At 43.1% G+C, this 26,353-nt stretch overlaps 1 protein-coding gene across 11 annotated transcripts in view; it reads right to left on the reverse strand.

Annotated features, from left to right (window-relative positions):
- The window catches only part of AKAP13 (A-kinase anchoring protein 13), a 226,593-nt gene that overhangs the window by 119,163 nt on the left and 81,077 nt on the right, over positions 1-26,353 (reverse strand). For all 11 annotated transcript variants that reach the window (XM_045824926.1, XM_045824935.1, XM_045824932.1 and 8 more), the window contains exons 4-5: positions 14,776-15,072; positions 6,465-6,648 (exon numbers count right to left, since the gene is read on the reverse strand). In XM_045824926.1, coding sequence (XP_045680882.1) covers positions 6,465-6,648; positions 14,776-15,072 — 481 coding nt within the window. The remainder of the gene's footprint in view (positions 1-6,464; positions 6,649-14,775; positions 15,073-26,353) is intronic.

The raw sequence follows: 26,353 nt of genomic DNA on the forward strand, positions 1-26,353 counted from the left end.
GATGGTAAACAATAGGGATGCACTCGAGGTCAGCTTCACCCTTTTTAATAAAGCCAAATGTTTAAGGCCTACTGAACACGTATACATGATCAGTGATCAAGAGACTGCAGAGGCTACCATTGTATCAGTGCAGCAATATCACTGATATAAAAAGTATTGTGAAAGTAAGGAGTATTCTGTAAACATTCCCTACAAAATTTAAAGTGCAAATCTCCTTATATGCTTTCTATGCAGAAATTCTTCTGGTCAGTTAAAGCACAAATGTATATTTAGTATAAGAGCAAAATGCTACAATAATTAGTGATTGTGAAAACTTAATGCTATGCATAAAAACAAGAGTTTGCAAATGGTTAAATTAATAGAGAAATAGGTTGAGAATTAATACATATGAATATTGAGAGTGCACTGGTCCTATAATTTTCAGAAGAACATTTTATCTCTTTTGAGCCAATTAAATGTTTATTAAAATAAATGATAAAAGAATTATAGATACTATGCATTGTACAAACTAATTCTGATGAACAGTTTGTTAACTATTCATTACATAAAATAAGCATTATGTAGAATATTTTTTAATTTATATATATCATCTCACTTATGCCATGTGTCTTTTTAGAAATATTCTATCTGTAAATTATTCATAACCCATAAGAAAAAAATTAAAAGGAGAATGTATGTCATCACTGCTAACTGCAAATTTTACAAAAAGGAAAAATAGCCAAATTCATGTGTAACAACTATGATAAGTAATTCAAAATCCAGAATTAAATGTATGAAGAAATGTGTTAGGAATAAAATGAGGTACCAAATACATTTTGTTTTCATTAATCAAATGTCAGGACAACAGACTTCACTAGCTACAGGTATATATGGACAAAACCTTGTCAAAATGATTGTTTTAAAAGCTACACAATTTCAACAATTAAACCATTCTTGAGATTCACTAAACCAAGAATTCTAAGTACAAAATTCCTTCTAGAAGAAATGCTCCTGAAAAACTCTCCTAAATTAGTTCTCTGTCACCCAGCTAGGCAGAACTATCACTGATGTGCTGGTGATATTTCAGTAAAAAGTGAGTGCACTGCTGAATGAATCAAGAGCAATGCAGAAGCTGGTGATGCTCAGAAATCCTTGTTCATCCACTACAAGGTCAACAGAACTATTTCATTGTAGGGTTAGTTATACTTTTACTTTTTCACATTTAGTCTCAACACAGACAATTTCATTCTATGCTGATGATATTCAGATTTGGTCAAATACTGAAATTTTTCAAGTCATTCTTTCTATTTGTATATACCTTTAAGGAAACCTCAAAACTGACCAAATAAAAATAATATATAATGGTTACTGAAGGTCTGTGTTTTTCAGAGGGAGGAAGGCACCAACTGGTCCTTCATTTGCTTACATGCAAATACCAAGTCCTACATCCTGGGTTCATGTTCTCTTCCACTAAGATCTATAGTGAAGTTAGAAATATTTTCCTTATTTTTCTAAAAGTTAACTTATTTGTTGATTTTAGAAAGAGAGAGGAGGGGAGGAAGGGGGAGAGAAACATTGATTTGTTGTTCTGCTTATGGATGCTTTCATTGGTTGATCCTCGTACGTGTCCTGACCGGAGATCAAACCCACAACCTTGGTGTATCAGGGCAGCGCTCTAACCAACTGAGCTACCCAGCAAGCACCAGTCAGAAAAACTTCCAAAACCACATGCTGTTACCACAGAGTATTTGTTATCACAGGCTAAGATGTGTAACTTCACAACCCTAAAAAAAAACTCTAAGGCCTGTGTGTTCATAGGCTGGGACCATTTGCTTGCATAGAGCAGGGAGGGAAAAGAAGCACACGAAAGGATACACAATACCTACGGAATGGTGTCATTATAGCCAACTTCCAATGGCAATTCATGTTGTTACAACATCCCAGGAAAAACAAACAAACAACAACAAACAGTACGTGTACCTGGAAGCTATTTTGCACTAGTGGGCTATCAGGCTGGAGACAAAGATACAGAAAATGTACTGTTCTTACTGAAAAACTGCATACAATTAACATTAAACTTAAATAAAACAAACCTAAATTTAAAATACAAAAAAAAAAGGTCCCACCTGTGTAAAAATTCATGGGCATGGGAGTTACAACCTCATTACAACTACTGCTCCATTACTTACCAGCTATGGGGGTCGCCTGGTGAAGTCAAGATAAAATGCCCACCCTGAAAGTGTTGGGGAGAGGACAAAAATATACAAGAGTTCATGGAAAATGCCTAGCACAAACACAATAAATGGCACCTGGTGTCACAGTTATATAAATACGAGTATTATCCTCAGAAAGTGCATTTTGCAATTTTCCAGCAAGTTGCCAGATTGGGAAATCAGAAATTACTATTTGAATGGTGGAGGAAAAAACCAAACAAAAAACCCTACGAAACATCAAAATTCCTAAAATACTTCAGTGGAAATTTTACCCCCCCCCCAAAAAAAAATCACTGAAAACTAGATCTATTACAAATCATTGTAATCAAATTAGTTGGTTAAAAAACTGAGAATGTCACCAAACATGAGTCCTCATAAAATTCTATCAATAAAGTTTAAAAACAGGCTTCCGAATAATGGCAACTGTTGACTACAGAGCCTTGGGCAAGGTACTTGGCCTCTCTATTTTCTCATCTGTAGAAAAATACAGTACTGGCCGTACTAATCTGACCACACCTGAGATGTTTGCTGAGAAATGTTAAGAATGAGAACACGTGTAAAGCACCAATGCAGCACATTCAATATTTAATGTCACTGTCCTTCCTCCTCTCTCTGGTTTCCACTCAGTTCTATCACTTCATGGTTCCCCAAACACAAAAGGCCTGATCACATAGTGAGAAAGGAGGACAGGAACATGGATGGATGGACAGACGGACAGACAAACGGATGGGGCTTAAGCCAGATGAAGTCACAAAAAATCCGGGCTATTACTTTGAAGGTAAGTTTGCACATTTACTTCATTCTTTCCACTCCTAAGCAAAAGCAAAGGCTCCAAACTTGTTCTGCACCAGGTGTCAAGTCCTTGAAGAGGACCTGAAAAAGGCAATCATTATGTTAACTGAACATCTTGCTCAATTGTGCTCAGCTCCATTGTGAAATATGTACACTTGAGTAGTGACTCTACCCTCTGACCCTGGACCCAGGTTTCAAGTGCAAATACGTCAAAAGAAGGACTTGAGAACCTAGAGACACAAACTCTTTGGAAGGGCCGACCCCGCCCACTATAATAAACCACGCCTGACAGCCGTGTTTGCCAGCCTGGGTCTGTGCCCTGCATGTGCACATGTGTCATCTCAACTTGGGCAGATCACTGGACTCCAAGCCTGAGTCTGGGTCCATTATTCTGTAGCCTTATGACACTGGCAACTCACTTCACCTCTCTGGTCTGTTTCCTCAATTGCAAAACAGGGATAATAACATCTGCCCTACTCTCTCATTAGGCTGTCATGAGGATGAAATGTACAGAGACAACATAATGTCACCAGCAATACTTTTAAACCCATTATCATGGGTAATGTAAACATCAGGTTAGGGTACCGACAATCTTGTTTTCCTTAGGAAAGCGGAGCCTGGAACTAAATGGAAAGCTGAGAGCCCTTTCCTAAGAAAGTGCTAGTCATCTGTATCCCGGTGGCCTCTTCCTGAGTCCTCCCCTGACTGTCAGATTTTTGCAGAGGGAAGAATACGGGCCTCGGAACCCACAGGTGTGCTTGCAACGGCAGCTCTGCCACTCTGCTACAAAGACAGACCTAGTACTTTCATTCTCTAAGCCTCCACACTTCATCAGTAAAACACAGAATAATGTCTATTTCAGAAAGACTGTCTTAAGTTGAAATGGAATATTATTTACAAAATACCAATAATGTATTGCAAGCCTTCAATAAAGATTTGTTAAACTGATATCAAAAATGAGATAAAGTTATGAAGACAAATATTTTTGTACTCATTCTTTGGGCAAATGAACTATTCCACCACTTCTATGTCAATACTCCACAGTTAAAATCCTTAGAAGAAGTACTCTTTCTTTAAGTGTGGCAGCATTGTACAATTCCTTTACGATCTAAAGTTCCCTGCTCTATCAACCACACACATCAACATCACGGCAAGTGCCAGACAGCCAAACTAATTCTTTTATTTTAAAAAGATTTTATTTATTTATTTTCAGAGGGAAAGGGAGGGAGAAAGAGAGGGAGAAAAATATCAATGTGTGGTTGCCTCTCAAGCACCCCCTGCTGGGGCCTTGGCCCACAACCCAGGCATGTGCCCTGAGTGGGAATTAAACCAGCAACCCTTTGATTCACAGACTGGCGCTCAATCCACTGAGCCATACCAGCAAGGGCCAGACTAATTCTTTTAAAGTGTATCTATTATATTTGGGAATCATTTCAAATTCTTGTCAAGTAGGGACATCCAAATGCCTGAAAATATTTCAAGATTTTAGAAAAATTTATTTAATGGATGAAACACTGATACAGGCCTAGCAGGAAAGGAACATTCAGGAAAGGGCAATAAGAGGTAACATTTTGGCCTGTCACTGTGCTATGCACCATGTATTCTTTCATTTATTTAACAAAGTAACTCATCATTCATACTTGAAATTCTAGCAAAGTCTACTATCGCAGTAAGACTCAGGGACTTAGTAAAATCACCCCTTACCTTTTTTAAACTGCTAATTATGTATAACCCAGAGCTCTTTTTCTAGGTCACAGAACAGTAAACTAGAAGAATAGCCAGAAGAATCCAAGTTCAGGGCTGGATCTGTAGCCCCGTGCTCGTGCTCTCTTCTTGCAGTCCTCTACTTGGGGGTTTCTGAAGCTGGCTTTTCCTTACTTATTTCCCTTCAAAAGGAGATGAGTGGTTTTCCCACATGTAACAGAGGTGGTACTATGAAGCAAGCCAAAAACTCTTCTCCAAGAACAAATACTCTAGTTTCCTGACAGCTGTGCTGCAATGAGTCTTGTGACATCCTCACTAAACATATAAAGAAGCTGTTGTAATCGCTTTATTTCCCCATTTGCATGGCAAGCCTTAACCAACTCTGCTTCCCAGCAAAAACTCTGAGCTCTAAGATCACATTTAGAGGAACTGCATTTGAGCCTTGCGATACTTATACTGAGTTAAGTATTTCAACTTCTGGAACAAGGCCTGTGTTCCTAAGGCCATGAAGCGCACAGCAGAGGGAATCCAATCACCGGCCAGATGGGAAGTACGAAGGAATGGGGCCTATCACTCTCTGGAACACTGTCATAGGAGGGCTCAAGTATCAGAAGCTCTTTTGAGATGAAGAGCGTCCCTCCCACCGTCACTGTATCTGCAGCGCCCATTCCCGTGCTTTCTGCAAAGAACCTTCGGTCTGGCTCGGCTGGGTAAATTATAAGCTTGGCAGGTAAAGCAAAAACAAAACAAAACACCTGTTGATATAACATAAGTATCATTACATTCTGAGATCTCTTCTTGGCCTGTGCTGAGTACCCCACACTCACAGCTAAAAATGATAAAATATAAACTGCAACTAAATTAAGTCTAATATGAGCAAAACACGCAAGAATTTGGGAATAATGACTTAATTTACAAGGGCCCCTTAAATGCTAAAGAACACAGATACAATAGGGTTTATTCTTTAGATTACGTAGTAGAAAGATGACAGTGATCATAAAACAATAAAAATATATTAAGAAAAACTGTACTTGTAATTTCTGCCTATATAAATATTCCAATGAAAAATGTTGCCTGTTATTAATACATTTATTTCTGTTTACACAAGAAAAAAAAAGATTCTGCAAATGTTTTGACTAACAGCCTTCCTCTAGAAGACTCTCTAAAGTGTCAGACTGTGTAACAGTTGAACCCACAGACACACAGACAGGATTTCCTACTGCACATCTCCAGGGCAACTCGGTTGCTTGCTACTGCTACTCAGGTGAAGAAACCATTGCTCTTGATTTCATTCACAGAAACTGCATTCAGACAAACCTCAGTGTTTCCATATATTTTCTGCATGCAATTATTACTTTACAGTATTTCATTTCTAACAAACTCTTTCAAGTCTCTAAGACACACCAGAAAAAAGGCACAGCCCAGGAAAACTGTTTCCCCTTGTACTGAACTGGGATAAACTGGATACACGGTAATGGAATGCCATTCCCAAAGACAAGACTTATCCTGGGTTTCCAGTAACAGTAAGAGGCAAGGAGCAGTGAAGGCAGGGAGGCAGGGGAGAGAGAAAATGGTGATGTGACTTACGTATGGCACTCGCAGGCAGGGAAGCGGCAAGCAGGAGCAGGCTCACAAGCTTCCAGCAGAAGGCAAGGCAGAGAGCTGAGGTTCTAATTCGTGGCAAACGCATACTGAGATGCCAAGTGGGTGGAACTATCACGAACCAGGGGTGGGGCTGGTGGTGAGGGCAGGGACAAAGGGAGAAGGAGCACTTACTCGGTCAGAAGCTTGTGCAACTGGTGATAACCCCGCTCCAGGGCCAGGCTCACAGGTGTCGCTCCTTCCTGGTTGTGGATGCTGAGAGCCCCGCGGCCGCCCGGCTTCTGCAACAGGAACCAAGCCAACCTCAGCAGTCCCAGCCGCACGGCAAAATGCATCAACGTCTCGCGGGGGCTGCCATCTGTAGATGGGGGAGAGCACAAAAACAAGCAAGAAGAGAATGTGAAAAAAAAAAACAAACCAACAAAAAAAGCTAGGTAAACACCACTGCCTCCAAGTACCTAAGACCCTGAAGTTAGGGACACAACATACGACGTGAACAATTTTATTGTGGCCGAGGAGAAAGAGCTCTCAAGTAAAAACAAAGTAAAGCTAGGAAAAAGTATGAGAAGCAACATCTCTAACAGGAGACAGTCCCGCAAGAGAATCAAGCCATTTCTATATTCTGATTGAATGCATTTGTCCAACAAACTGATACAGGTAGATTCATAAGGGTGACTTCACACATATGTCCTTTCCCTTAAAAAGGAGATGTAGCCTCACAACATGGGGATCCAAAGGGAAGAGTTGTTGGGGCTTAAGGCTTACATGGGTGTATGAGAAAGACTGTAATTACTTTAAAAAAATAACACCCAGACAGGAGCTGGCCAGCTGAACACTGAAAACAGGTTCCGCTTATTAAGGGCACACAAGTCTTTTTATTCCCCCATATTAAGGGCAAATGAAATTGCTGGCTCTATTAGCTCTTGTTTGTTTGGTTAAAGAAAGAAAGGCATCTCCAGGCATAATAGGAAAGACTAACGCTAAGATAATATACTAATAGCTTCAGAAAAAAAGTATGTGGGCTTCTGTCAGTCGAAGGGAAGTTCCTTGCTGGTATGAGGAGTCATTCTGAAAGTGGTGAGGAGAGAGGTCAAATCTGGGCTCAGGTTTGGCACTCACCATCTGCGGGGCTGGGCAGAACCCATCTGACCTCTCTGAGCTTTACCTGCTTCATCCCCAGAGTGGGATGCCAGCACCTCCTCCCAGGGCTGCGGTAACAAATGGGTGGAGGTAGGTGAGATGCCAGCATGACAACTGGCTGTAGTAGATGTTCATTAAATGCCAAGTACTTCCCTTTCCCTGCTCTCTCTTCTGTCCTTCCGGACCTCAGGTTACATTCTAGCAACACTGGCCCCCTTCCTCAGGTGCCCTCCTGCGTGCCGCCTGGGATGTCAGGAGCTGACGCCACTGCAGGGCTGCAGTGTGCAGCCCCACAGGCTGCATCTCCCAGCTCTGGGTGGACCACTCAGGGACTGCAACGGAATGGTGTCCTGGAGCCATGAGAGTCGGCTTTGCTAACATCTCCCTTTCTCCACAGCCTCCCTGGGCCTCAACTTCTTCACTGAGCAGTCTGAGATCTCTTGGAACCCACCGTGTCCCCTTGCACTGAAGTCCTCGCTGCTTCTCCATATGAACAGCACAATGAGAATGAAGGCACCTCTGAATCTGTGATTTACACTGAACTACATTGTTTTCTAATGTCACGTGTGGGTTGGTTTAGTCTCCTTATTGTCAAGGTAAATTTTCTTGGAAGCAAAAGCTACCGTTCCTATTTTATTTTCCCTGCAGCACTATTCACACTGACTAATTCAGGATTTACAGGGCTCAGCAGAGAGACAGGGCTGGAAAGAAATCAACAACCAGAAGAAACCACTGCATGAGGAGGCACAGATTTTAATAGTCAACACCTCGCAGCAGGTGGCCAGGCAGGTGAAAGGACAGAAAGACCCCTCAGAAAAGATCAAATACCACCACCTGACTCATACCTAAAGATGTTCACAAGCACTCTGACATCCTTGTCAAATACAAAAAAGCTAATGTCACACCAACCAGGAACTATGTGATTTCTTACAGGTTAATTCCAGCCTTACTAGGTGACACCTCCTTAAAGCAGTTTTCTCTCCATCCCCACCCTTTCTGATCCCTCAGTTGCTCTGACTCAGCTCAGCACTTAGAGCAGAGTTCCAACCACCATACACCTACCTGCCCAAAGCTGGCACCCCAATTCCAGTACCTGTATCCTCCCCAAATCTCAGTCCACATTCCTTAACAGCAGGCACCATGTCTGCTCTTAGGTCACCCCCGTTCTGCAGTCAAAGACTACAGGCAAAGTAACACATGGGGAGGGCCTGCTAAGTACCCTTATGCTGGGCTAAGGGGTTGTACTGGCTTTTCTGTTCTCACAACAGCCTTATGACAAGATCTCACCTCATTCTGCAGATGAAGATCTGTCTTGAGCCTAAAAACCACACCCTTTCCATTGCTGCACCCTGCCTCTATTTGTAAAAACCAGGATAATGTTGTGGTGTAAAATGCATCCTGTCATGTGTTTTCCTCCAGTAATAAACATTTTATCCACTGTAGCTTCTATCATTGTTTCTGTTCCTTTGAATCAGTTTAAACTCCAGAGGGCCCACAATTTGGATCAATCTTTGTTCTCTCCTCCCTGTATCTACATTTTTTTTTCATCCGATGAGCATTTAGTATTTATCTTCTATCCTAAGAGTTATTCAGCTGTGTTTTTCAGACCCCTAACTGCATTTCCTGTGATGTCAACTGGGTCCTCTGTCCCTGTTTGAATCCGATTACGCCCTGGGTTCTGGATGTCCTCGCGTCACTTCAGCCAACTCCCTTCCCCTCTTTGCCCTCATTGTGATGGCTCTCCTGCAGATGTCATTAAAGCCCCTAATCAGCTGATTTAATAAGGAAGATTAACCCGGATAATCTGGGTGGGCCTGAATCCACTGGAGGCTTTAAAGGCAGGGCCGTCGTTTCCCCTGGAGAGAGAAGTCGGCCAGTGGAGGACAGCCTGTGTCTGTGCTGGAGCAGTATGTCCGGCTCAGGGTCTCTCCTTCCTTCTCGTAGGACGGCAGCTCTGGATCACGCTGGTGGGAGGTCAAGATTGCCCATGACCTTCTATTCTTGCCCTACAAATCTGGGGCTTGTTTAGCCAGCGCCCACAATCGTGCAAGCCACAGCCACTCCGTGTGATAAATCTTAATACACATTTATTCCTCCTCCTGGTTCTGATTCTCTGGGTAAAGCCTGACTGACATGCTCATTAAACCTATTTTCTCCATGCTGCTTCCTTCTCTAATTTCATTACAGGTCAGCCTTCTTCCATTTTTTTGAAAAGGATAAATGGGAAATCTCTTCTACATTTCCCTTTGGTTTCTTAAAGACAATTATACTCAGAGAGCCTTCCATCTGAATACTCACCATACTTTTCCATTTCCTTTATGCTGTAATGTTATTTCACAGGCCATATGCTGGCTGGTTGGTTTTGCTGTTTAACCATGCTCGACTGGGAATATCCCTAGGTGGCCCCAGCTCCTACTCACAGAGAAGGCAGTAGGATATATATGTCTTGAGGCCCACTCGCTATCTGCTTAGAGGCTGGACGCACCTCCCATGCACATTTGCCCAGATCTACAGAGAAAGCTATGTGACCAGTGGGCATTCAGCCCCGATGAGATGCTGGATGGCTGCTGCTTCTTCAAACTGTGAGACTTTCTGACTAAGCAAAACGCTCGAAGTTCTGTGAACAATACAGTAATCAAAGACCATGTGTGCTTTTCTTACCCCATCAATCCGCCTAAAGGCCCTGCTCATAGCAATTTTTGAATCTCTAAGATTCCAAAATCACCGTCCTTCCTACTCCTCTGGACCACCGCTCAGGTACACCTGAGGTCCCACATGACTCGGGAACTCTCACACCCCATGGGACAGAGAACAAGAGGCTTTGGAAAAATGACACATGTGATCTTGGGACAGAATCAAGGTTTGACAGGCAACAAAAGCTTGTGGAGCTAAAGTCCTGCTATTACTAGAAACTGCTTGTCTTAGAGTCAAGATAGTATTCCTCTGTGAAGGAAAAAAATCCCTTAGTAGTCTTTTTATATTTTATTTTCCTATTTTTTTATCAGCTACAATAGCTGAAAAAATACACAAACACTAGTGAGTGTAGCTAAGAAAAAATCCCCATGAGAAGCTATGGAACAATTCGGAAGCGGCATGGAAACTAAAAGGGCAAATTCTTACATTTGAGGCTCAGTTAACCAACATCAGACCCACAGAGCTGAGACACACAGGCTGTCTTTAGCATTCTTAAACCTGTCTCATCCTTCTCTCCACCCAAATTTCTTAGTGAGGAGAAATCCCACCTCCAAAGAGGATCAGATCTTTTTTTTTTTCCACTTAGCCACACAATGCCATGACTAAGTAAGAACGCGACTTCCCCCAGACTATTTCTCCTCCTTATTTTCTTCAGAGCGAGTCTTCAATGGGCCCAACCTGTTACCTGAGAGGTATGCTGATGGCCACTGTACCAGGTTCTTTCAGGGGGGAAAAAATATTAATTCATCATTTCCACTAACCACCAAGGCACTAAAACGCTAAAACAACTAAGTGAGACTGGGTAACTGAGAGGGAAGACGTCGTTACCCACCATCAACCCTCCACCCAGACATATCCTTCCTGGAGGTAAGGCAGAACCAAGGCAAAAAGTCCGGTGTACAGGCTGCTTCACGGAGCTGAAGATGAGAGAACCCCTGTGAGAACTCACATGGACAAACTCCCCCTCGCTCATTTTAAAGCGAGACTTGACTTGAGAGGTTAAGTGAAAGCAAAAGAAATACAGTCTCGTTATGCGTCAAGTCCAAGTGCCCTTCCTTTTTCCGCTGTCCTGTTTCATCCTTTTACAAGATTCGTTACTTTCCCTCATCAGACCTCAGAGCTCTGTCTCTACAAGGTTACTGTGTATTGGTCCTGGTATATTCAGGAGGAATAGCTCTGCTAACTGGCACACACTATCCAAATATATTTTCCTCCATTTCATACATGAAGAAATTGAGAATCAGAGAGGAGAGCATTTTGCACAAACTCTTGCACTGAAGCCAGATATAAAGAAACTGACTGCACTGCCTATGTTCTTTCCATTTCACAATATCAAATCCAAACCAGGAGTTAAGGTCATGTTCACTGCTACAGCTCAAGGAGGCCATGAATCCCTGAAATTATGTGTACACTTTTGCAGGCCTGTATGTATTTTCTCCATAGGAGAAACATGAGCTATTTTCAAAGGAGCCACTGACCTGAGAGAGAAAAAAAATTAAAATGCTCTGCATCCAAACAATTAGTGTGAGGATTAAACATACATCTTACGTGATTCCTTTGTACAAGCATTAGGCTGGAACACCTGTAAACATCCTCACTTTCAACAGCAAGTAGTCCCTGTTATGAAACAAGGTGTCCTATTTACCCGCAGTATTATCCCAGGCAACAGCTTACTTTATACCTTTCTCCTTTAAGTACCTTTTAAAGTATTTGATGTACAATGCAATGTGAGCACAACATTCCTCTACTTTCGCCCCTCAAGAACAAGCAAGCGCCTCTTACCTGAAGCTTCTCAGCCCTTAAATACTCACTGTTTATAGATTCTAATCCACAAATGCAGTAAAAAACTGCAGAATGTGAAATTAGCCCTTGAAATCAGATTCCTCATCCCAGTGGTTGACTCAAAGGCAAGTATAATCAAGAGCTTTCCATGCATTTCACCTTGCAAAGTATATATCTAACTTGTTCATTTTCCTTTTGTTCTTTTAATTATTTTAAACTTATGTACAAAATTCACTTTTGTGGGGTGTACAATCCTATGATTTGGAACACATACATAGGTTCTTATAACCACCACCACCAAAATGCAAAACCATTCCAACACCCAGAGAATTCCCCCATGATACCCCTCTCCTGTCAGCCCTTCCTCCGCTCCCAGTCTTAGAAGCTACTGATCTAGTTTCTGTGCCTGTAATTTTGCCCTTGACAGACTATCTCGTAAGTGAAATCATATACTAAATACCCTTTGGAAACTGACTTCTTTTACTTAGCACAGTGCATTTCAAATGCATCCAAGTTTTTAGAAATAGAAAACTATTGCACACGTCAATAATTTTTAATGCTGGGTATTATTCAACTGTGTGGATGAACCACAGCTTGTTTATACATCCACCCAGTGAGAGAGATCTGGCTTAGTTCCAGGTTTTGGTGACTATAAATAGTGCTGCCATAGGCACATAAGTGCAAAGATTTGTTTCAGTTAATATAAGAACCTAGGATTAATATGCAAAAGTAGGATTCCTGGGTCACATACTAAACGTACATTTAACTTGATAAGAAACTGCCAATTGCCTTCTAGAGTGGCGGTATCCTTCCGCAGCCCCCGCAGCAATATGTGAGATGGTCTGCATCCTTGCCAGCACTTGGTATTTTTAATCTTAGCTTTCCTTGTAGGTGTGTAATGGTACCTCACTGTGGTTTTAATGCATTTCCCTAAGTGTCCAAATTTGATTTGGCCTGTGCTATCACCACTTGGGCAATTTTATACAACAGAAACTTAAGAGGCACATGGAAAGTCCACAAAAATATTAAAGCTGGCCAGTTCCCTATTAAACACAAGGAAGCTAAGGCCAGAGAGGGGAAGTGATGTGCCAAAAGTTCCAGACCTGTGCTTTTTCTAACACAGCTGACCTATGAACAACAGGGGGATGGGGGCACCAACTGCCCGCATGGCCAGCCTTCTGTGTACGTGGCCTCCCAGCCGTGGACCGAAGATAATGTGTGTAAGTGGATCTGTGCAGTTCAAAGCCATGTTGTTCAAGGGTGAACTGTGTTTCTTGTTAACCACGGCAACATAAACAAACCATCCAACTCCTGTGCGTTCTTTCAACAAACAAAAACAAAAACAAAACCCATAAAAGCTCCACAAATAACTAATGCAATCCATCTTGACCGCTTCACAAATGGCAATCAGAACAACCATTCCTGCACGAATACAGAAACAGTAGGGCAGAGGTAGTGAGCCCCATCCTTAGGTTTCTGGAAAGGTGCTCATGCCCAATACAATGGCAAACATTGTGATCTCTAGGTCTTAGCAATGCAGAGGGGTTTTAGACACTGCAACAGCAAGAAAAAAAGAAAAGGACAAATGCTTTCTTCCCTGATTTTAGCATCTGCACTTTCTTTTGTAGTCACCTGGGCAGGAGACTGCTTTGGTACTGTTAAATTCAGTGGATATAAGAGAAGCAAAGGTGGGAAATACCCCTTCACCAATCTTCCACGGGAGGAAGATCATGTTCACTCGATGGGTCTGTGGGAGCAGACACTGAGCGTGCCCTCTGGGCACTTCTCCTCCGGACCTGCTACCCGCAGAGATGGTGCCTTCTGGTCTGCTCTCCCTAAATACACAGTGACCAGAGCTGGGTGGACATGGGAAGGAAGTCCTGTGATCGTCCAGCTCTTTAGAAAAGACAGCAAATCGTCGTGTAGGAGGCCTAATGTCAGTCTTCCAATGTAGCTTTCAACAGCAATGGAAAAAACATTTTCATCTCTAACTCCTAAATCTTCCAACTGCATTTGAACTCAGGAGGGAAAGAGGATGTTATTTATGGACTCCAGGTATAAACTGTTTCATTTAAATATATGTATATGTATATATATAAAAACTCATAATATCTAGTAGATGTCCTCTGCCACAAGAAAAATTATGTGGGAAAGCCCCTTTCTGACTCAGAGGGACATAAATAGATCCTATTACATCAGTGTTTTTAAAAAGTGGAGGCCTTCCTTCAGTGACCTCTCATGGAGAGAGGTAAATAAGCAAGAGTGAAAATAGCCTGGTTTGAAAAGTGTTAGTTAAAAATAATAGTTAATAATAATAATAATTTTTAAAGAAACAGAGAAACAAAAAAAAAACCCACAAACACACATACAAACAATGAAAAAAGAACAAACAGAAGTGCCGGCTGTCCCAGAGCTCAGCCTGCCCTCCTGCTCCAGGCCCCTCACTCCCCACGTTCCTCTCCTCCAGCTCCACGGACTCCGTAGAGAACTTCAGAATACCTCTCTTTGTACCAAAAAAGGTACAAAGAGTTATCCTCCTGCTCTCCTGATGAAGGATGGGCCCCTTTCCACACTCGAGAGATCAGCCTGAAACCGGACCCATAGAAAGGCGCTCTGCCGCTCCCTGCAGTGAGGGAGAGGGGCCCGGCTACAGCAGCTCTCCCTTGGGTCACTGCCCTGCAGGAGCAGGTTTAACAGCTCAGCTGAAGAACCCAGAAGCAATGCCATCAAGGCCACTTGGCTACAGTAACTGAGAGATTTATTCAGCCACTGGGGAACACTTCATGGCAATGACTATATAAAAGCAGCCCCATAAAAAACTTAAGTATTGCACACTCAACATATGTCTGTGGGCCGTTTAAGTTCTTACCATGCAAAGTTGGGTCTGTTCCCAGGACATTCCACTCTGCCGGCAGTTTCAGGTGCCGGAATGCCAGGGCCACCTTCTCGTCAAGGGAATTCACATCTGTAGATGGGGGCCCTGACCGATCAAGAAAGCGGGTGAAGTTCAGTGCCTGCTGATTCCCAGCACTGGCTGCCAGGAACTGGGCTGCATCATAAGCCTCATCCTGCACGAACTCAAAGTCTTCTTCGGCCACCACGAACACGGGAAGGCCCTCTTTGGAAGCACACAGCTGCACCCTTACGGTCTCACAGCAGTCGTGACCTAGAGGAGACACACAGGGCAAAGAAGACAGATTAGAGTCCGAGGAAAAGGGCCACTGTGGGTCCTCTCTGCTCTTCTTGTAGGCCCCACAAGTTCCCCGTCCTAAAAGAAGCCCCTCCTTTCTCTTAGCTCTGACAGCAATCTTCCAAACTGCTTAAAATTCCACTTGCAGCTCTATGGTTCGCAAATACGAAGTAGCTCCCTTACCAAAGAGCAGACAACTTTGTATCTCAGTTGTCACTGTGCGCATAGCATAGCGTTTGGCATTGAATGGTCTCTGAATATCGCAATGTATACTGAACTATGGCTGTTCAATTTGAGCAAACTGAAAGAATGGAAGCTCAAGGATCTTGCAAGGTTTGTATACAGTAGGAAGTCTAATACCCATTAACTGAATTTTAGATCAGAAAACACAACAAGGTTAAAGGCCGCTCATACAGGTTACACAAGAGGCTCCTCAGTACTTGCTTTATAATCACAACACAATCAATCAAATAAAGCACCTTGAAAAGTACAAAACTGCAAGATTTCATTCCACTATTACTAGCAAGCCATGGCCAAGAAAACAAGTTCTGCTCTCAGGTACAGTTTCTTTCCCACAAGGTAATGGGGACGTCAATGGAATCCCTGGTTCACAGAGGGATGACAGAATGCCATGGCCAGAAGCCCAGCTGAGGTGCAGCAGACACACCAGCAACGGTGGCATCCATGGCACAGACGGGCAGAGACCTCACGAACTGCGGCAGGAGGCAGAGACCTGCACGCCAGCCCGAAGAGCTCCACCTGCGTAAAACCAGAAAGCTTTCACAAAACTGTTTCTGTGCGTGAGGCCTTGCTGGGGAATCAGACTTTCGTGTGGATTTTTATCCTTACAAAATTAAGTATTTCCAATATGCAGAACATATCTGCTGAAACAGTTTTCCCTCAACTTTCAGACACTGACTTCAACTAGAACAATGCTAACATCATCATTCTTCTTCCATATCTTTCTGATGAGAAGAAAATAAAGAAAATAGAGCCCATGTTTTTGCTGCCTTGCCTGATGAACCGCAGGCACCTGTGCACCACGGCTCCGCTGAATCCACCCACACACAGGGGCTGCCAGTCCACGGCAGAGCGAGGCCCCAGGAACGCTCTCCGTGGCCTGTGACACCGACTTCCCGTACCACGGGCAAAGGCCAACAGAGATTTCAGACTTGGGCAGAACAAACTAAGCTTTCTGCTGTCTTTATAAGAGAAAACGGTAATTTTTTTTCTTCCATGTTTCCAATGAGAATAAGAAGTACATTGATTTTCCACGTGCTTTTCTCCCAGTGGCCTCCACAAGCCCTTTACCCTGTAACAAAAAGAACCTCTCACTGCTGTGTCATTTTAGAGTGGTAACAAGTATTTACTAACCAGTACCTAGGCATACCAGGCATTTTCTCTACACAGTAAATTCAGAAGATAGGTATTCTCCTCACATAATGGACGAGAGAACTGAGGCTTCACGGTTACGAAGGTTAAGAAGCAGAGTCCATTATTCAAGTCAGAGGCCAAACGACAGGGCCTGTTATATTACAGTAGAAGAGTTTTGTGCCACATTGCTTATAAACAAAAGAGGAAGGGAGAGCTTTGTTCCTGCCTGAAAGGAGCCCAATACTTGGAATGAGAAGCCAGTATGACTATCAGGCAAAAATAACAAAGAATAACAGGTTCATGAACCACCGAGATCAGTCTCCGTGCAAACACGCAACTCTACCAGACACTCCCACTGCCTTCCAAGCTGAATTACTTCCATGAAGGCTGTAAGAAACTGAAGCACCGTGTGTGTGTGTGTGTGTGTGTGTGTGTGTGTGTGTGTACACCCATGTATGCATTTCAACTCAATACATATTTTGAATTAAGCCCTAACCAGTGTGGCTCAGTTGACGGGACAGCATCCTGAAAAGGTCATCCATTCCATTCCCAGTCAGGGCACATGCCTGGGTTGTGGCTTCAGTCCCCAGTCAGAGAGTGTCTTAAGGTCCCAGGTCAGGGTGCATATGAGAGGCAATCTACTGATGTTTCTCTCTCACATCAATGTCTCTCACATCAATGTCTCTCGCATCAGTGTTTCTCTCCCTCTCTCCTTCCCTTCCCCTCAGATAAAGAAAGAAAGAAAGAATGAATGAATATATAAATATTATATGTGAAAATATTTATAGTATGAATTTATATAATATATGCAGTAAAATTAGAAAAAACTCTTAATCTTCCTTGAAAGGCAGCCAGTCAAATCACCTAAGACAACCATGTCAGCAGAAACACGGCAACTGATCCAGGTAGCCGTGGGGCTTGGGTATGTTTCCAGCAGAAAGGAAGTGTTTCTTTTCAACTGTTCTATCACAGCTAGACACCCGCCAAGGTTGGGGCGCTGACCCTTCCAAGGTTGGAAGGTGAAGATGGAGACAGGAAGAGTTTCAGCCCTCAGAGGCTGACAGTCTGTAAGGGGAATCAAACAAGCCGCAGAAACTGCAGAGCACACGCAAGTGGAACGGGGTCTGTGAGAAACACACACAGCGCGGCTGGTGGGATGGGAGCAGCGCGTCTCGCCTGTGGGCAAAAGTGGGAACATGTCGCCAAGGTCCTCCTGCTCCCAGGGGCACGTCACTGCGACCCTCCGAACAGAGATGCGCGGTCTCCATCTTACCTAATCTAACAAACACATAGTAGTTGCTCTGGGCCCAGCACTATTCTCAGAGCTTTCCAAGTAGTAGTTCATTTACTCCTCATTAACGACCCTTCCCCGTAGATGCTATTATCTTCCCCATTTGCTAGATGAGGAAACCAAGGCACAAAAATATTAAGTCATCTGCCCAATGTTATAAATCTCTTAAAAGGTGGAATTAGAATTTGTGCCCATTTCCTTGCTCCACAGCCCCCTCTGCATCCAGTATTTACAGAAGAAGAAGAGCTCAAAAGGAAACACGGGGAGCGTGGACGAGTCAAGAGGATCAGAATAAAAACACGATGCTCCAGCCCAGCTAAAAGGCTCATGAGCCATGTGACCTCAGGTCACCTCCGCCCCCCTGGGCCTCGGCTCTTCATCCCGAGCAGAGCGAGCAGCCTCTACAGGCTCCATGGCCTGTCCCGCTGTAGAAGCCGGCGCGTTTCACCAGGCAGAAGATGAGAAGGGAGAAGAAGTTAAGAAGGAATTCCAGGAACAGGAAAGTTTCAAAAAGAAAAAAATGGAAGCAGAAGGTGAGCCCAAGGGATGAAATAATTCCCACAACACAGTTCCAGGAAGATACTAACTTGGCTATGTCCAGACGTTTACTGATAGGAAAGACCCGAGTCTAAATCTGTTTTCTTCCTTGTTAGCTATGTGGCCCGAGGTACATGGCAACCTCTCCACCACTTTTCAATCTGGGTCGTCTCATAGTCTCCTAAGGGAAGAGCTGTAACTCAGAAGAGTCCTCCAAATTCTTTAACTATCTTTCCCAAAGGAACATGCATAATAGCTTCACGTGATTTTCAGTTAAATCACATCAGTAGTTATCTAGATAGATAGTAGCAGGTGAGTAGGCAGGTAGGTAGGTAGGAAGACAGACAGGGAGATAGTTGTAGCAGTATGTACTTCAGTCAGAAGAATTAATGTAAAAATGTTCTCACTTATGAATCTAACCAACAATTATAGCAGTTTCCCATTTATTCAGGATTAAACTAATTTATAAATTTCTGCCAGTCTTTTGAGGTAGATATGAGTAAATGTCAATAAAAGCAAAAACCACAGGTTTCTCAATTTAATAGTAATAATGTGAATAATCTGGGATACAAATTGAACTGTCTTCAAAATGGAAACTTGGGTGCTTTACGAGAGATACTAGACTAACCTAAAGTGATACCGTCTGCTGCCCCTACGCATCTAAATGGTCCGGATTCTTTCTTACTAGTCTCCTTCCCCAAGCTGGTGCAAAGGTGAGAACCCTGAAACCTCGGACCTGAAAGGGAGCCACAATGCCACTACGAGTGAATATCATTCACTGCACTATTCATCACCTTCTGGATATACACACGGTCCATACCACATCCCAGTTCTTCAACGTCATCACACACACACACACACACACACACACACAGCAAAAAGCCATGGTGAAGCAATACAACCTAACTCTAAACTAAAAAGTGCAGAAGCAAGGTATCTGCACAGAAATCTACCTGGAATCATTGAAACGGCTGTTTGCTTGGCTAGCATGGGGTGGGGACATGCAAGGGGGAGAGAAACTGAAGAAGATGAGGGTCATCATATGTGTGTACAAGCCCAAGTGTTCAGCAACGCAGACACACATATCTCTTTCTCCTGCTTTAGCGGAAGAACTTGTTAGAAAGTGGGTGGGTGAATGGGTGAACTATGGACAGCTCCGTTTTGTGTAAAGTGAAAACAAAACTGTGTATTAGAACAGGCCGAATGTCAGGAAAGGCCACGAAATAGATATGTAGGAGAAGCTATCTGATGGTCAGCCCAACAGTTCCCCTTCAGACATGAACTCACAATCTAAAGGAGAAACTATGAATCATCCTAAGTGAACTGGGCCGCAAATCTGGAATTTGTTTGATATGATTATAGGCTTCTTTTTCAAAAGAAAAACTGAGGATTAAAAGGGGAGTGGAGAACTGAGGGTTTCTTGGATTAGTCTCTATTAAACTTAGAATCAACTGGAAGAGTTACTACTGATCAAGACCAAAATACCTCACCCTGCAGTCTGGAAATCAACCACACAGGATGGCAGGGCTCCTCGCTCATGGTAACACTTTCTATTAGGCTCAAATGATTAAGATTATTTTTGAATCCTTACAACCTTTCAGATTAAGCATCTAGAGGAGGAAAAAAATCAACACTTTAAAAACAAGGTTACATGGTATGGACTCAGCAATAGAACTAAAACCACTGCATGTGCACACCTAAGGCCTCTTGCTGCCATAAATCAGCTCTAGAGACACGGCTACTTGCCGGGCCATCAGCCGCATGACTGCCTTTGTGCAGAGTGCAAGGTATTAGCGGTGTTGACATCTGCACTGCAAAGACACGAGATGGGGAACCATGTCCAATTCAATACAATCACCACCATTTAACTTCTTTTTATGTGAAAACAGAAGCTGCAATGGAGAGATAAGCAGCAAGGTTTTCAGCCAATTCCATGGTGTTTTCCTTCCCACTCAATTTTCTGGTAACAAAGGAAAATAAAAATCACAAGTCTTTTTTAAAAAGGGAAGTTCTGAAAAAAAAAACCAGCTGAGCTTCTTCTGAAGGAGGTACGCCCAGGGAATTTAGAGAGGGGGCAAAAAGAGAGATAAACTGTTAAAGAAACATGGCCTGAACTGTAATTCCAATTTTTAAACTGCCTTCCGAATTTATCCCACAAGCAGGTCCAGCTGATTTAAAACAAACAAAGTAAATTATGGGCGAGAGAGATCTGTTCCTAATTGAATGGAGTAGATGTGCAGGGTCCCACAGCATGCTGGCAGGTAGCTGAAGACTCAGAAAACACTAGGTCTGAATCTCACCCTCAGCTGCAGACCATCTGGGTCTTCCTGGAAAAGTCACACAACCAAGAAGCCTGTTGGCTTGTGCACGAAAGCACACCACCCCCAGCAGCGGTCCAGACTGTTAGAAAGATTAGAGATGCCAGTACACAAAGCACCTGGCATAACACAGGCATCTAGAACTTTTAGTTGTTACTAGTATTAGCTATTAAATGCTTCTGTTCAGCTCACTGGAGGAAAACAGATCCCTAATATTCTACAAAGAGCTTCCGCAGCACGGCCCAGCGATGCTTCTGAGCTGAACGCTGCCTCTGGCACTGCAGAACTGAAAAAATTAAGGGAAGGGGGATGAATGCAGAATAAGCAGAAACACAACAAGGGGCACCTTGGTGAGAAACAAAAAATTAACTGCTGATGGGCCTCTTCAAAGCATCTAACCCAAATCTTTTTTAAGCTTGCAGGTCAGGAGGTGTGTGCTCCTGAGGTTGAGAGAGCTTTTCCACAGGCTCCTTATCACTCTATGAAGCACCCATTCCCATGGAAACGAAATATTGCTACAGATAAACAAAACTGCTGCAGCATGACCCAAGAATTACTTCATTTCCTATTAGGCTAAAAGTGGCACACATCCTATCTTGGCCTTCTCTTTTGAGGACGAAACAATTGGGACTTTGTTCAACCGGCTCTCCCAGCAAGAGCCCGCTGGGCCCGCCCAGTCCTGTCCCCCTCAGACCACCTTCCAACAGAAAGGCTGCATTAGCAGTTAGTGGCAGAAAATGCAAAAACACTGCATTTCACTACTTCAGTCTGCCACCAAAGTATGGTGTAAGAATTTTCTTTGTCTTTTGCTTTTCCAGTCTTCAGACCCAGACTCTACCGGGAGAGAGGAATAGGTGCAGACGTGTGCACCGACTGCAGGTTTCTGGCGGCCAAAGGACAGATGTGCAGATAGCTGTGTGAGTGAAATGTCTCTGTTTGTACGTGAGCATTTAAGCAAGGCGGGAGAGCAGGTACAGGAATCTCACCATGTACATTTCGGCTAGTTAATGCTAATAGTCTGATTACTAAGTTCCAGTCTCTATGCTAAGGCAGTGTTTCTCAACCTTTTTACTCAGTGTCATCCCCTCAAAAAAGTTTTTTAGACAATTTCCTCTATTTGCCCCGTCCCACAAAATTTTAATACCGCAGACATACCATGTATTTGGGGATGTATATCTATGCCTTACATATAAAGAGTACGTTTTTGCCAGAAACAGAGCTTGGGTCACAAAAACGGAGAGACGCTGAGGTATCACTGGGACCCCTTGCTGAGACCTGGGCAGGGAGCCCTGATTTTTAATTAGGCCCAAAGCACTTCTGATCGTATTAAATACATTCTTTTCTTCTTTAAATGAAAAACTACTTTATATAGCATCTCCCCTTTGATAGATGAGAAAGAAAAGAAAAATACAAAAGAACTAAGTCAAACGTTGGGTCACTGAGTGTTTGTAGTTTTCCTGTCAAACAGGAGAACCCTTGCTGTGAATTCTAAAAGTATTTAATAGACATCCTGAAAAAAGATTTCATTTTATGAGATAAGTCTGCCCAAAGCCTTTCGCAGAAACAGTATGTAGCATCCACTAAACAGCCTGTCTCGTTTTCTATTCTACATTATCTTCCAAGAATACTCAGGTTTGTTTACATTACTTACCAGTCCTATGTTGGTCTTTAAAAAAAAAAAATTTCAGCTTCATCTATAGAGGAAAATCACTGTATGGGTAAAATGAGATTTGGAGTTGGATTTGTTTTATTTGTTTTATATGAAGGAAAAAAAAAGTGAGATATTTTCATTTATACCAAGGCAACCTTTTGCTTTTAAAGATGTATTTCCATTTCAGGCTGCATTTCAGGCAATTCATGGGTACTCTGAATGTTGATTTTTTTAAAAATAAAACTTGGCTGTCTTTGTCTAGTGTTAATTAGTACAAAGATAACCTTATTTTCAAAAGAAAGAACATTGTTTTCAAACAGTCTTCAAAATGTTCTTACTAAAAATTACTATGTATGTTAAAAGTAACATGCTCGCTATAAAGCATTCAAACAATTCAAAGGCAGATAAAGTAGAAAAACAAAGTCTCCACCTAATGATCCCCTAATAGGTTACCATTCTGAATACACTGTTAAAAAGGGGGGAATCATATTATGTCTTTGGCCTCTCAATGGCAGTAAGTCAAGAAAAGATTACTTTTAAAAGCCTTTACAATTTCTTCATAATTAAACACACACACAATTCATTAGAAGCTTCTCACAAGAAAACAAGCAAAACAGTGAGAAAATAGAAGAAATAATAATCTCAGTATCTGAAGTCAAAGAAGTGTTTTTTTCTTAAAAAGGAGATAATTTAGAAATGTGTTGTTCTCACCTCCAAACAAAAGGTTACAGACTAACACCAATAAACAGCTGCCTTTGGAAGGTCAAGCAATCATCTGGTCTTAGTAAAATCTAAAATATCGCAAAACACGGACAGCAAAACACATAGAAAACTCAAATGAAAGCCAGAGTCAGCAGACCAGAACAAGACACAAAGCCGTTTTCCTCCCCGCAGTCAGCCCCAATGACCAGGAACGGCAGAGCTGGTCCCACACGTGAGCGGTGAGGTTGTAGAGATGCCCTTCTCCTTGGCGGCTGCAACAGCAGCTACACACAGAATGCACATCTGTCCAGCAACTGGGATGGGCAAAGAAAGTATAGACTTCCCATGAAGGCTCTTGGCTGATCTGACGCTGCCCTCAGCAGACAGGAAACCTGAGGCCATCGATACAGCTAACTGACACACAGAAATCCCCAAAGGGCGCTCTGCAGAGAGGCCACAGACTCCTGCCCAAGCCAGGAATTCAATTAACGAAGGCAGAGCCTCCTTTTGCATTTTTCAAAAGAAAGAGGGTGCATGTGTGTGTACAGATGAGTGCATGTGGATCTGTGTGCCCACACACACATGCACGACCTTTCTAGATGAGTGGCTTCTGAGAACTCAGGATGAATTTGGACACAGTGGAAATGTTGCTCCATCGCGAGATAGGGATTCCTGGAACAAGCCTTCTTAGCACACACCAGTGAGCAAAACAGGCAAACACCCGTGCCCGCATGAAGGTGATACTTTAGTAGAGGCCGATAAGAAACAAGATAAATGAAACACGTAATGTGGTAAAAGTTGGTAAGTGCATGGAGAAAAACAAAGATGAAAAAGGGATAGGGAACACAGAGAGGGGGGAGTTATATATTTATAAGGTGGACAGGAAAGGCCTGGTTGAGAAAGTGATACCTGAGTAGACCTAAAGGAAGGTGAGGGCCAAGTATAAGACGTCCATAAAAATAGGCTTAAGGCAGTTTAACTGCAGACTAAGATATTAATTCCATGATATGAACAAGAAATTCAAAACTAACTTAACCCCCCAAATGCCCCACCCCTACCCTCTCACAAATTACTGCAGCAGGTGTAGCAGCTCAGAGAGACAAGTGAGCAGGAAAACCTCACACATGAGGAGCACAGCGAGGGAGTCCACTCAGAAATCGCCTGGGCTTACACAGTTATTAGCACAGCTGATTCTCCAACTAGGGGCCTCAGAGGCACACGTCACCATGCTGCCTTACTCTTCACCTGGCTTGCCTGTACAAGAGGGTCCTTCAGGGACTCTAGCCCTCTGTCACCTCTGCTGTGATCAGGCATCTCAGAGCAGCAGCCTGACTGAACCTAGGCAGGTAGCTGCATGTCCCACACAACTGGGGGGCACAGGGAACATGTTGTTGGGCCTGTAGCATGACAGAGAAGAGGGGAAGGGGGTAAGATCATAATTAAAGGGGAGGAGAGTTGATTATTAGAAAATGAAGGAGAAGGCAGGGATTATACTAGGACTTGGGCCCGAGGCAAATGGGTCAGGAATGATTCCTGAGGATTTGGATCAAATTAGAGGAAAGCAGCAGAGTACAATATCCACTCTGGTTGGCTGGGGTTGGCAGGACAAGGGAACACGAGTCCCTGAGTGCAAAAAGGACCCTGAGATGTGGGTACTGCTGAAAAAGACCAGGTACTGAGACCTACCAAACAGGTGTTAGAACCAAAGTCGAAGAAGACACAGGAGCTGGAGTTCAGAAAGGCAGGCAGGAGGCAGTACACAGGGATCAGGTACAAACCAAGAGTTCTAGGCTGTCATACAAGCACAGTCGGTTTGTAAATCCAAGGAGACTAAGTGCCTGCAGCCCACCCTAACATAAGCACCTTGCCAGCGGAGGTGAAGGAGCTACGGAGCGTATCCCCTCCTCCAAGAGGCTGGGCTCTGCTGGTACTCGTGACTGAGGACCACATCCAGGGCACGTTTGTCCTTTCTCTCACAGCTACTTGCATCCGCCTCATAGATGATACTTTCTTGCTCTCCCCCACCAACCCCACACACACTCTCTCTCCCTCCCCCCACCCCTAAACATTAACTCCAAAATTGTTTATAATTCAGGAAGGAATAATTTTATAAAACCTCTCTGCAGCTCCTTCCTAATCAGAGCCCAGATGCTACCTAGCTGAGGAGCTGTCCCTGACCCTCACCCCCACATAATAAATGTTTAGTGTGGCAATACTGCAGGCACCTGCTGGAGAGCAGCCCTCTCTCCAGACCAGCCTTCTGGCACGATCTACATCACAGGAAACAAGAGGACTGCGGCTTCAGTTACAAAGATGGACATTCAATCCTCCTTAGAAAAGAAATCAGTATCTATCCTGAAGTCATTGTTCAATTTCCTATCCCTTAAAATCTGAGGCAGGATAGTCACAGAATTGCCAAGAATCTCTGAATCCTGTATTTTGAAAAAGCAGAAGGATAAAGACAGATTTCAACTGTCATAATCCCAGTTCTTGAATGTGGCATAATTTCCAGAATTTGGCAGGTATCAGATATGAAGTTAATTTATATAAAACGGCACAGAGAGAAAAACTGACAATCTGATCCAATACTGGTGAGCCCAGATATTGAATAATTTTTTACATCATCTATTTTAATAAAGTGGAACCAGTATTATAAAAAAACACTAGTAAAGAAATGTTGCAATAAAAATTAAATCCATTTCATCCTCTAAAGAAAAACAGTTCAACTGTCAACACTTTTTAGGGGTTCCCCCTAAACGGGCCTCTCTTGTACTCTGACAAAAATCTGTCAACTGTGAAGCAAGCTCGACTAAGGAAAGAAGCTCCTCTCCAAACACGAATCAGTGCACTTCAGATGCAGAGGTCAAGAGACAGCCATTACCTTATCAGCCATTTCTGTGTACAGCAATAATTTAATGACACTGTAAAAAAATTTAACAAGGAACAGTTTTCCTTCTAACTGTTAAACTTACACTGCAACAGGGAGTAAGTACTGGTTCCACCATGAACTGTAACTTGTTAATTTACGGAAAGTTCAGCTTTTATGGAGACTGTTAGTCTTCCCCTCACAGATGCCGAGGGACGGGCCATCGGCCGCCCTCCCCCTGCCGCCGCCGCCCTGGTGTGCAGAACCGGACACGCAGCCCCACCACAGCAACCACAGGAGAGAGCTCGTCTTCTGCTCGCGCTGCGGTCTTCCCCAAGTGTCCACGTTAATATTTTTGTTGAGCCTGACTGGATCTTTTAATAACTTATGACACCACTGTATTTCCTCTATATCTAGTTGGGTTCAGGTTTTTGTGGAACAAGCAACAGTATGAACAAGCTACAGTACTTAATTTTAAAATGTATTTAAAAATAAAGATGTGACCACAGTTCTTTCAC

This window comes from Phyllostomus hastatus, unplaced genomic scaffold (assembly GCF_019186645.2).
Source record: "Phyllostomus hastatus isolate PE091 unplaced genomic scaffold, TTU_PhHast_1.1 phas_scaffold_555, whole genome shotgun sequence".
Lineage (NCBI taxonomy): Eukaryota > Metazoa > Chordata > Mammalia > Chiroptera > Phyllostomidae > Phyllostomus > Phyllostomus hastatus.